The 13,198-nt window shown below is 41.4% G+C and overlaps 1 protein-coding gene across 1 annotated transcript; it reads left to right on the plus strand.

The window, feature by feature from the left end:
* The first annotated feature begins 2,089 nt into the window (after window positions 1-2,089).
* Window positions 2,090-10,467, plus strand: LOC149087031 (uncharacterized). Its single transcript, XM_089231898.1, has 4 exons — window positions 2,090-2,401; window positions 4,079-4,324; window positions 7,485-7,545; window positions 9,137-10,467. Exons 1-4 carry the CDS (start codon window positions 2,240-2,242, stop codon window positions 10,465-10,467), a joined length of 1,800 nt encoding a protein of 599 aa, XP_089088024.1. The 5' UTR covers window positions 2,090-2,239.
* Window positions 10,468-13,198: the final 2,731 nt, after the last annotated feature.

The raw sequence follows: 13,198 nt of genomic DNA on the forward strand, positions 1-13,198 counted from the left end.
CATTTCCTATGTAATTCTGATTTGTTTTTGTGTTTCCTACCTCCTCTAAAAGTTTCTACGTTGAGTTTTGAATCGCCCTGTATAGCTAAGCGCTGAATTCTATTTTACTAAATGGTTTTTTTTTTTTAAATTTCTCCTAATTCGACTTGAAGGAAGAAAACTTCAAATTAAGGGAAAATATTAGCACTAAAATATACGGAAAACTTTGAGGTTGAGGGAAAAATTCGAGTTAAACAGTTCCAGTTATCAGAGTTCGACTTATCACGTATTGACTGTATTGAACTATTATTAAAACACCGAATTTTTCTTGTCCTTATATATAAATAACTCAACCTTATAATTATAATATTTTAATTTTCACCACGTTACGCTACGGTAAAGAAAACGAACTTGGCAGTTTGTGACAATTGTGTTGTTTTTTGTTTGTTTTTTTCATAATATTAACACATAACTGAAAAAATCTCGCTGGCAACTTTTATGATCCGGTGCCACATGCTTTGAGTTGCAATTTTATGACGATACTAATTTTTGACAAGTTATCACACAATTGTTATCAACAAATTTACAAAAAATTGCCGTCTACACTGGTAGTGGTGGGTGAATAACATTCGAGCCTGAAGATGCAAACGAACTGATCATAACTTATTTTCGAAAATTTTTCGCAAATTATTTAACGATGAAATGGTTGATATTTGCAATATGTCACAAACATATCTATTAACTCACCAAGTCCCATCAGCGGAAGAATAAAACCGATGTTATGAGAATGTTATGAGTAATATTCATTTGAAAAATTGAAGAAAAAGATTTCATAACACTTCAAAAATATGCAATTATTCTGAAAATTCTTTGCTATTATGCATTAATATGCATTAATGCCAAAATATGCAAATGCACATATACATTTTCATATTTTCCAAATATATGGAAAAATAATGCAAAAATATCCAATTATCTTGAAAATTCTTTGCTATTATGCATTTATATGCATTAATGCCAAAAAAAAGGGCTTTCATAATGCATTTTCATATAGGGTGTCCTGTAAGTACTAGAGAGGCCTTTATCTCATCAACCGTTTGTTGTAGAAGCATGGTTTCAATTTAAATAATGCTCAAAATGTGCTCAAAAATCTCTTTGTGCCAGTTTTGGGAGTGAAAATACAGTGTGTCACGAAATAAAAAAACTAAAATTTTTATACGTTCTTCCTGTCCTCCAATATCCAATTACAAAACTCTTGCCCTCCCTTTTCCGAGTCCAACAAAAGAGATCCTATGGTTTTTATTTGCAATATTCGTAGAGATATTCGAATTCAAAAATCGGAGGAAACCAGGGGAAAAGGACAGCATAAACGAGGGAAAGCAGCCCCGGCCGTCGCATCTCTCTTACACCATGGCCCAAACCCTTTGGGTGACCACCTTATATCCCCAATGGGGAAAGAGAGAGGGGGTCATGGCCGGTTTCGGGTCCCCGCGATGCGAGTCCCTCACTATGACCACTCGACTAACACAGCGGCTAATTAATTGTTTAAGTTGATGAATAAATGCACCCCGTGTCTTCCCTTCTCGGCTTTGGGGCTCGGATGAGCCCTTCGTGTAACCGTGGCCAGCCAAGGTGCTGAGGGTCCCCCCCCCCATCTCCTCTCTTGGCTTGGCGGCTTTAACGTGCCCTCTACCTAAATGCACCGCGTCTACCCTTCTCGGCTTTGGGGCTCGGATGAGCCCTTCGAGTAACTGTGGCCAGCCAAGGTGCTGGGCCTCCCTCCTTATCTCCCTTCTCGGTTTGGCGGCTTTAACGTGCCCTCTACATACTCGTCTACTCTTCTTGTTTTCTCTATAAAGCATGTCGCCAAAACAACAAACTTTGATCTTTCGTCGCTTTTAAATGAGCGACCCTCGCCCTTGATTGCTGAGCTCAACGGGTAAATTCTCGTTTTTCTAGCTTCGTTCATGTCGTTTGGCTTCAGCTATTTCAAGACAAGAACAGGCCAGATTTCAGACATTTATTCTGAGATAAACATCGTAGAAAAAATTAATTTTATCGGACGATTCCTGTGTTTGTGGGAGACTAACCGATACACAGGCTCTCTTATGATATACAAAAAAAGGTCAAAACCCACACGGACATGAAAACACATCACCGGACATTACGTGCCATTTCTGCACCTTCGATAAGTTGAGCGATAACGTCGAGCTGTCTGACTAGCATTTCTCTGATCCAGCTTTTCTTTTATTTTAACGACATGCCGTTCATAACAGGAAATAAAAACAAGTACAAGGGCAAGAGCCTTGATGCGGCCAAAGCGCGGAGAAACAGCAGAAAACGAACGCAAAGCGTTTCACCTAATCTAACGAGGTTCTGCACGAGTATCGCCATATGCCATAATGGGAGGAACCGCCACGAGGTAGGCGAATCGCTGATTGAGAGATTATCAATCACGGTTTATTCGAGTGTGTTAAATATATAGCATGCCTTTGTGTGATAATGTATGTCAAGTGGGTGCACGGCCTCCGGGACCCGCGAAAGGTGTTCCGGTAGAGAAGTATCAATAGAGTAAAATGTTGAACATATTTCTTTCATAAAAATACGGAAAGTCGGTATCCATTGCCAATTATACCCAAAAGAAACTTGTCAAAGCTAAGTAAAGTTGCCAGTTGAGCCAAAAAAATAGGCAAAGAGGTAAAGTTGCAACTATAACCAAAAAATGGTCAAAGATGAGTGAAATTGGCAATCACAACCAAAAACAAAAGTGTCAAAAGTAAGTAAAGTTTCTAATTCTCTAAAATTGCCGAAAAAATCACCAATGGTGGGAAATAGAGGTCTTTACTGCAACTTGCAATTGATTAAAGTGCAATTAACCAAAAAAAAAAACCGATATGTTTGACAAATATGTGAAATGAATACACAGGGTGGTTTTAGAAAAACTAAGAGGTGATAGTAAAACAAACAATTTTCATCGAAGAATGCTTGGTCTAACATGAAATGCAAACGTGCCACAGGACGCAACATATCGGGGATTGTGGCACACCAAGACTACAGCCCACGGCTCGTGTGCTTGTAGTTGGCTGATCTGCCACCATCTCCAAAACTCTCGTCTTCCACACCTGCTGTTCTGGCAGTCCTTGTACTACCTGCATCAGACCGGGAAACAAGAAAGGATCCCGTTTCGCACAGGTGCCGATGCAATCGCGCAAATGTTTTCGGATTGGTCAACCATCTCACCTTACATTCGCGCTGCCTCTGTGGTACTTCCGTTTTCAACTCCGTAAATGAAATACATGTCTGTTTTTTTCAGTATTACTTGCACGCAGGAATAACTTCACAGTGCGGGCATCCGAGCTTTTTTTCACTGTGACGCATATTTACATACGGATTCTTCTTCTTCCCCAGCTAACATTTGCATGCATTGAGTTCTTTTTCTTCAGATAAATTTCAACAGGAATGCCGATTGAACGTTTGCGAAGCGGCCGCTTCGAAGCGATTCTGGCGCGTTTGCGTTTCATGTTAGACCATGCATTCCTGATGACAATTGTTTGTATTGGTGTGTACTATCACCTCTCAAAGTTTTTCCCCATCTTTTCTGAATCACCCTGTATTTATACTGTAAGACTAACTTAATAGTTGAGCCGGGATCGCAAATTTGTTTTTATTCACTTTAAAAGTTTGATAAAAGTCCTTTTATAAAACCGGAATGCAATCAATTAGCGTATCTGTTACACTCTAGTGAATGTATCCTATAGGTTTACCGTCAGTTTTTTCCCGGCCTTTGAGTCATATCTATCGTCATATGACTCAATCCTTGATTTCAGTAAGAAATTGAAATTCAAGTAACCGTCGTAACAAAATGGAAAAAAACGGGATATTTTATGGGAAAGTCGGGGGAGGCTAAAATTATGGGAATAGCCCGTAAAATATAGGTCATACAGTCACTCTATATGTCCCAGTTTCTCGCCCGCGAGTAGTAAAAACACCACATATCTGGCCCGAAGACTGAAAAGGTTGTGCACCTCCTGATATAAATGTCGTATCTCCTCACGATTAGAAAAATTTTTCAATTTTTTCACGGCAATGTCTCCTTTAGGATTTGGGACCGGGAACAATCCGCGTATCGGCGTTGGAATCCGCGATGAATTTCAAAGCTAGTCTTCAGAATGGCAGAGTCGTGAGCGATTGCATGCCCGAAGCGATTTGGATGGACTACAACACTATACACTGGGTGGACCATGTATCCGGACCGGGAGGAGAAGGCCGACAGAAGAGGAAGTTGAAGGCCGAACTGTCTACCAGCGCCGACGATGACGAATGCGTGTTCGAGACGTTACCGAAAGTGAGGAAAATGTGCCTTGTGATTGCTCCATAATAACCTACTAGTGTGGCGATATCGAAAAACCGCCCTTCAACATTAGAATTATTCAATCATTACACTTCACTCATAGTTAGAAAACTTGATGGCAGATGGAAGCACTATACACAACAGAGGAATATGGACGAAGTGCATGTCTGGTTCAGGAGTAGTATTCAAACCGCGATTTCGCGACACTTTAGGGTGACATGAAATATCAGTCGTATTGTTATTGTGTGTGATTGCCAACATAATTGAAATTATAGGCGGAAGAGTCTGAAAATCGATGTTTTGTGTGTGTGTGTGGGGGGGGGGGGTCCTTATAATTCTCAAACTAAAGCGTTATCGTTCTTTGCTTCTGTATTCATCCCTGAATCACGGACATTGGAATTGTTTTATACGCGTGGGTGCTCGGCGTTACGTGTGTATTCTTGGGCAGAGATATAGCCGTCTCACTCCCTCTACCGTCCCACCTGGCGTGACCGGAATATTCATCGCCATCAATTCACTGCTAGGAAAATTCAGGGAATGAAAAATTCGTCACTGGGAAAATTCACCGACATCAGTTCGTCATGAGTGAATGAATGAGTTAATGAATGATCGAGTGAGCAAATTAGCGAATGAGTGAATGAAGTGCAACCGGACTGTCACTAGAGCTCTTACTCGCACTCACTCATTCATTCACAAGGTCATTCAGCCAATCACTAGGTAGCTCATTCTATCACTCACTCACTAGGTAGCTCATTCTATCACTCACTCACTAGGTAGCTCATTCTATCACTCACTCACTAGGTAGCTCATTCTATCACTCACTCACTAGGTAGCTCATTATAGCATTCAATCCCTAGGTCACTCGCTTACTTCATAGGCCACTCCCTCAATGTCGCTCACTATGTCATTCGATAACTCTTTCAGTATATGCGGGTCACTCAATGACTCCCTAGGTGACTCATTTACTCACCAGATCGCTCACTTCATCATTCACTCACTAAATTGCCCACTTTGTCATTCATTCTCTAAGTTGCTCACTTTGTCACGCATTCACTAGGTCACTCATTCTATTATCATCTACTCACTACGTCGCTCAATCTGTTATACACTCAATAACCTGGTCACTCACTCACTAACTAAGTCATTCACTCTGTTGCTCCCTGATTATAGGTTGCTCATTCTATCACTAACACACCAGGTTGCTCACTCGCTCACTCACCAACTAATTCGATCACTCCCTAATTAGGTCACTCACCCGGTCACACGCACTCAATCACTAGGTCACGCACTTACTAGGTCACTCATTTTGCCTCTCGCTCACTCAGTAGATCCCTTAGTCTACCACTGGGTTGCTCATCATAAAATTCATTCACTAACTCATTTCACTTACTCTATATAGCTGTGTCATTCGTACACTCACTAGTTGATCACTCACCGACACTAACCACTTTGTCACTCACTCGCTAATTACTGTATCATTTACTGATTCACTCACTCGGTCATTTTTCGTTCCCTTACAGGCTCACTGACTCGTGTCGAACTGTTGTTGGCGAATTTCCGTCGATGAATTGTTAGTCGGCGAATTTTCTTAGCGGTAAATTTTCCCAGCGATGAGTCGCATGGCGGTAAATTGTCGTCGGTGAATTTTCCTTAAAACACCCAACTAGAGGTTATTTTTTGAAGTTAAGGAAGGCCACTAACACCTCTACTTCAGCGCTTCAAGCCACAGTGCGTGAAGTAAGGAAAGCAGGGTCGCGTATCCAGTGGTGTATATGGTGAAGCCCTTTCACGGTTTGCAAAGGGTTCGATCCCCGGTGGAAGGCAGAGGACTTTCCCTTCTGAGTTTTCCTAGTCACAATGTGCAGAAAATGTCTATTTCCTTGACGCCAGATTTTTATTTACGAATCAATTCTGGGAGTGTAAGAGCACCCACATCACTCACCAGCTACAAAGCAACTGTTAGTAGATGTTCCCGTAGAAAGAACTTGAAGATAATAGGCCTATGAGATTCTGTATGTGCTAGGGTCCCCCCCCCCCCCAGTATCAATCTCCATTGGGACTAATCAAGATGGAATTCGGTCGTTAGGCTACCGCGCCCACAATGTAATTAATTTTGAGAGTACGATGAAAAGTCTAATCTGCCAAATAACGAGCATTCGTCCGGACAAGGATACCAAACAGGGCGTGGCTGTAACATTCTGGCGATAGGTATTCGCGTATCGGTTAGCCTGTAATCCGTACTCGTCTAAAACCGTGTTTCCAATGTGGAATAGTAAAGGAATGGGTTCAGTATATAGGATCCTTAGGTATTTTACTAGTGAACCGTTGATTATTTGATTGGCCAATTTTGGGGGACAGGGTGCACGTATAAAAATTAATTTCCATATTTTAATAATTAGTCAACCCCCCCCCCCCCTCTGAAACATAAATGACGTATCTACACGTTGTTTGGATAGTTTTTCTAATTCAAAGTATGTCTCTAGGATGAACGGTTCGGCAGTAAAATGCGGAAAGAGAAATTACGGAATCGACCTGTATATTAAGCCACAGAAAGAATTTAGGTGTATAACGCATTGTTCTTGAATGATAGAATTGGCCCACAAAGAAAGACCTTGTCTCAAAGCTACTCAGTGGAAACACATCATCACCAGCTGGCCATGACTCTCTAGACCAGTCTCAAAAACTTTTGGTTCCATCTCCCCCTTTATCAGAAATTTTTCCCTCTCATCGCCCCCCGACTCAAGTAAACCCATAAGATCCTATGTTAAATTAGTAGGTTCAATCGCCCCCTTGGACCCTTCCATTGCCCACCAGGGGGGCGATACTGCCCACTTCGGGAAACACTGCTCTAGACAAAAGTTGGCGGTTCGACGCACACCTTCGAGGACCACCGTGTCAGCCAAATTGCTACAATTGATAGAAAGCCAACGTTAACTCTATATAGCAGTTTCCCAATTTGTTTTGTCCCATCTCCCCCTTCTTCAGAAAATGTTTTCTCCCATCGCCCCCAACGCAATCTAACCCATAGGATCCAAAGTTATACTCGTAGGTTCTACCGCACCTTATAACATTCCATCGTCCACGTTGGGAATCACTGCTATATAGACTTGTGATTTGGGTTTTCTCACACATATATATATTTTTCTCTTTTTAGCTTACGCGACGTCATTATAAAGCAGCTACGATTATGCAAGTCAACCCGTCGAGATCTGAAGGCAAGTAATTTCTCAGAATTTCATAATAATTTTCTCATAAACTCATTGCGTGTGTGCTTCGTGCTCGTTGGAAGTTTTTCCCAAGTAATCCATGAAGCTCCTAGTACATGTGTTGCATATATTGGTTCGAAAAAATAGATAGCAGCACTAAAACTTCACTCACAACACTCGATATGTTAGGTACTCGTGCACACTTCCGGAACAGATATCGAAGTTCGATATCTGATCATTGGTTAGAATTTTATAAATTTTGAAATTTTGAAAAAAAATAAATAAATTTCAAAAATCTGAATTAAAAATTTTTTAAAATATGCTTCCCACGAGCTAATTTCTAAATCTGTGAGTTCATTTTTACTAACAAGAAACATTTAAAACATCTTTTTTTTAAACATTTTTACTAATAACATTTCTGCAAAATTTCAAAATTTTTGGGCAGTTGTTTTTTTTTTTCTTTTAATATCACGCTTGAACTCAAAAACAGCAATATTGGCCAGTATTACACTATAAAATGATTCTGAAAGTCCGTTTATAAAATTTAAAAAATTCAACCAATAAGATTATCGGTTGCATTTCCTCGAATGTAACCTGAATGTAACAGTTTTCTCGTATGTGAGCATGTGGCCACCATTTTTCAAATATACTCATCTTGTATTTTTTTGTTCCCCCCCCCCCTAACAGTGAGTAGAAATTACTCCAAATTTCACTCAGAACTAACTACTTTGGTGTCGAATTTGAAACACTTGGCGGAGCATTTGCTTTTGTCTGGAAGAGTTTTCAGATTGTCTGGCATATTATTTGCCCTAAACTCGTCTCGTGATTTGTATAGTATATTATGTTTGTACGTGCCTGGATTAACGACACCTTTTCTTCTACAGAATTTCCACGTTTTAGTGTGATTCATATACTAGACAATTTCTCAAACTTAACAGAGAACGTAAATAATGACTAGAACCCTCAAAACAAACTTTCAAAACACCGAATAATCAGAAACAACCTGCTCGATTTTTTTACCCCGTGATAAAACCCGCCAATGATAGGCTGCTACCTCTTAAAAATTTTTAGTGCAGAAATCACGTAAGTGATGTTCTTTATGGGGCTTCTGCACTAAACGAATATTTCAGGGACGCAAAATGGGGGTATAAAAAATGTTTTTTCAGTGGGTTTTTGCACCAAACGGAGCGCCTATCAATCTACGGCTAGTAACCAGTATCAACTCAATTTCGAATTTTTTGTCACTTATGGGGTTTCTGAAATAAGCGCTTCAATTATGAAGTGACGTAATCAATTTTTAAAGCATTATAACTCATTTATTATGGGTCAAACCAATAAACTGAAAACACTTTTCCACATTAGTTTTAGTTTTTTACAAGGATAAATCACGTGTGTAATTATTGCTCAGTCCATAGTTACTACCCTGTCTGAACCGTTATTGTCTTTCAAAGTTTTGTAATAAAAAATGAATTACGTTTAACTTTGTTATTGCTCGAATGTGCATCAAAAAGTTCAGCTTCCAAGCATGTAATGGCAAGCAAGCTTTCCCACTAATATTTCCACATTGATATTCTCTCTCTCTCTCCCCCCCCTTTTCTAGAGACACAAAAGCAGAATCTTAGGGCGGGTCGTAAAATTCTATCAGAACCCATGATGCAATCCAGGACGGAAGCCGACAAATCGAAGAGACGACAACAGCCCGTGTCGCCAGTCGAAATGACGCGTCCTAACCTCGCAGGAGGTGATCAATTATTCAGCGAAAAGCGTCCGGCCAAAGAACGTCCCGCTAAAGACTGCCCCCGACTGTTCCTGACGAGATCGACGCATCCATTGCCGGAGAACAGGCGCAACGATAACGCTGCGTACCGGAAAATAGCATCGAACCAATCACCTGATAAATATTCGACTTTCAGTATTTCTTCGTCGTCTTCAAGTCTGGAATGCATCTTGAACGATATCGAAAAAGCGACGAGTGACTACAAGAACAAGTCCAACGCCGTCGGTGAGGATAACTTGAAAACGGAGAAGGGGGCGAACAACGATGGTGATAGGTGTCAGCGTCGGGTCTCCAATGAATGCTTCGGACCAACTCGATGCTCGCGGAAAATTTCGGGTGTGATTCAAGATGCCACCTACTCGGATAAAATAGATGCTTCCGGAGATCCAGGAAACGGATTCGAGACACATGGAGCTTTCCATCGTTACACTTGCAGCTGTCAGCGACCGCAGCAGGCTGAGACAACGCACGAGAACATCACGAGGCGCGTCTCTCGAAGCGATCTTTTCTGCGGAGAACAACCGGTGGTGATGCCCGACACATCAGTCCAGATTAACAATGGTATCTCACTGAAGATGCACGATATGAGCACTTGCAAGACCTGCCAACCGCTCTTCAGAAATACCAACTCGAGCCCTCCTGTCAAAGACCAGACCGATGACCAACCGTCGCTTCTGACACATTTCAACCCCGTCGATGACGTCGGTAAATCATTTGGTGACGACGCGTCATCGCAACTCGCCGTCCCGGATATTTCGTTCCGGCCAATTACCAATTCCAACGTCAACGACTTTTTCTCTGGACTAAGCAACAGTAGGAACCTGGAGGTCAAGTTCTCGAACGTCAAGTGTAATCACGATGAAGTGTACAACGGCTCTGGGAGCGGCGACGGCGGTGACGATGGCAACGACGGAACGACGAACAACGCTGTCGAGCAGAACATCTCGTACTGCTCGATCCCCGAAACGGAGGTCGCCGAAGAGGAATTCCTGGACGGACGTGATGACGATGACGATGACTTCTATTACTATTATCATCCTAATGATTTCACTGAATCGTTTTTCGGACCTCTGTGGAGAATTATTAACCCGAGAGAATTCAATCGCTCCGTTATGGAAATATTAGGAAGCCTGTGGGATATTTTCCTGCAATAGGGATTGATTGGGAGCGGTTTCATCCCCGCACCTAACTTTTTATAGTGACCTTCTTATCACTTATTGTATTCGTTAATACGCTTGAAATAGAAAAGTATGTTAGAAGAAAATATAATTAATCTTGGCTTGTGTACGTTGTATGTGTGTATCTTAAAGCAATTGGTACCGCGCGTAAGTTTTACATAATTTCCCTGAGTATAAACTGTGATTTTATCCCTTGCCGAAAGCAACCGATCAAAACCAAGCAGAAATCAAGCTTGATGCGACAGTGCTGGCACCTACATATTCATGAATGGCTCCCGGATACCTGTCAGGTGGGGGTTACAGAATCATCTGAGGTTCCATCCTATGTTACATACATGCTCAATCCATAGCCAACGAGCCAAGTGTGGCCCTCAGAGTCATTTGATTTGGCCCGACCCTGAAACTTAATTTTATAAAAATTAACTAAGTGGCACATTTCCACATCCCTTAAGTGACCCAAGCTGCAGCAGTTCCACATCACTTAAGTGACCCACGCTCATAGGCGGAGATAGACTTGGAAATCTGGGGGGGGGGGGGCATGATGATAATGATGAAAATCATTCAACTTCACCTTCGACGCTGGGGGAGGGGCAATGCTCCCTGCTGCAGTTCCACATCACTTAAATGACCCACGTTGCAGTTCCAAATCACTTAAGTGACCCATAACATATTCCCAGATCACTTATTTGACTCGCGCAGCAGTTCCACATCACGTAAGCGGTCCGCGGCATATTTAATGATCACTGCAGCACAGTTCTAGAGTACTTAAGTGTAGCACATTTACAAATCACTTAAGCTGGCAGCCCATGGCAAATTTACAGATTACTGAAGTAACCTGCGAAGCTGTTCCAGATCACTTAATTAGTGTGTCACGTTTTCAAATCAATGATGCGGCCAGCATTCTCCTTGAGGTTAAGTGGCACATTTTTTCACACACATTATTCAAGTGGCCCGCGATATCGTTACAGATCACTTGAGTGACTTTCGGCATAGCTCCAGAACACTTAGCTGAGTGACCCGCGAAACGTTTTCAAATCAATTAAGTTACCCGCACTCTTCTAAAGGTTGGACACCCTTGCGATATTGCCTCTAGTAAATACTAGTATACCTGACGCCATGTCGGAAATGGTTGTTATTCCATTTTTCGGCTCAAAGTGTCACGTTCGAAACCCATCAGGAGCATGGATTTCCTTCAAGCCATGGCCACACTCGTGCCAAGCCTGCCCCAATAGTCATTCGCAAATATTTGCTTCCAGTATTTGCCTTCCACTAATACAAACAAGCGGCGTAGGCTGTCTAGCCTACGCCGCTTTCTTGTGACTGGCAAAGCTTGGCCCACACAATATTCCTTGGCAAACATTCGTCAAGAATCGAACCGGTTTTTCCAGAACACTCTCTGTGTGGCCAAGGGGAACGGAAGATCGGGAAGGAAGACGGCACCCTTGACTTGGGTAGAAAGCTGGAAGGTACTCTACCAGCCTTCCAATACCTTGCAGCCTCCAACATTTGATGATCATTGTCAATGATGGAGCGGCCATTTTACTTGCCCATGGAGCGTATTGGGCCAGTCTTGACAGGAATGTGGCCATAGCTTTACCCAAACACCTTGAATAGATGCTAAACCATAGGTACGAAGGTTTTTAACAACTGGTTGATATATTTATGAAAGAGGGAAAAATTCAACTCTCTCTCTCTCTCTCTCCTTGTTGTTGGTCTGATAGGCACTGTCAGTGAAAGATGATCACAGTTTGCCAGAAAATTTTGCAAATCCGACGGGCATGTCAGTGATTGTTTAAGTTTGTGTCGTGGTTCATAGAAATGTCGTCAAATCTTTTTAATGGTATCGCATTGAACAGAGGATATTGATGTGCTCATACATATTGATTGCTAGGAATTAGACTTTACATAGGTACTTGTATAGTTTTTAATATCAGTAGAGAGAGAGAGAGGCACCGATATTTGACCCAGTGGGCATTGAATTCGTTGTATGGTCGGTATAGTGAAGTAACCTCGAATATTTTATCATTAGAAGATATTAGATCGCTACAGCAAATACCAAGGTTATAAAAAAAAGAAGTGACATACCGACTAATTCTATTCCTGTTTGAACAAATAAATCTATTCCAAAAAAACCCCATTGACATGAGACTTACTTAAAAATGTTCAATTTAATTACTCAGGACCTTTTTGAACTCGAGTACAGGGTGTCCCATTAATTCGTGAGAAATCTAAGGAATTGGAAAATTTGAATGTAATTTTTGTGCGCGAAAAAGTTATTCTCACGAAGGGGAAGTTTTCTAGGGCCAAAAAAAATTAGTTCATATTTTCATCGATAGAGGGGACAGGATATCTTCTGTGTCCGGAACGTTCGTAAATCTTCAGCCGGTGATTCGTGGCTGAACTATAAGAACTCCACCAATGTCAACATCACAATGAAAACCTTATGTGAGCTCCAGTAACAGGAAAATTCAGAAATGACCTGTTGATCGTGCACCCTGCCATTTATAGGATTCTGATTTGCATATTTCCTGTGGTTTGCTTTCGTGCAACGCCCTCTGTCTACAAAAAATGTAACTTATATGTTTTTGTACTAATAAAAATTTCCTCTTCGTGATATTAACTTTTTCGCAAACCACATTCAAAAATATACCAATTCCTTCAATTTCTACAAATTTTTAAACTATTTACGAATTTAATTGGACATCCT

The sequence above is a fragment of the Pholcus phalangioides genome, unplaced genomic scaffold (genome assembly GCF_987345545.1).
Source record: "Pholcus phalangioides strain wild (caught in Gottingen) unplaced genomic scaffold, Ppha-v1.0 ptg000004l_1, whole genome shotgun sequence".
In the NCBI taxonomy this organism is placed as follows: Eukaryota; Metazoa; Arthropoda; class Arachnida; order Araneae; family Pholcidae; genus Pholcus; species Pholcus phalangioides.

Excerpts from the sequence above, each read along its gene's own strand:
- LOC149087031 (XM_089231898.1), top strand. The coding sequence starts at position 2,240 with ATGCCGTTCATAACAGGAAATAAAAACAAGTACAAGGGCAAGAGCCTT. Across the intron at positions 2,402-4,078 it reads ATGGGAGGAACCGCCACGAG|GATTTGGGACCGGGAACAAT; the intron begins GTAGGCGAATCG and ends TGTCTCCTTTAG. Across the intron at positions 7,546-9,136 it reads CAACCCGTCGAGATCTGAAG|AGACACAAAAGCAGAATCTT; the intron begins GCAAGTAATTTC and ends CCCCTTTTCTAG.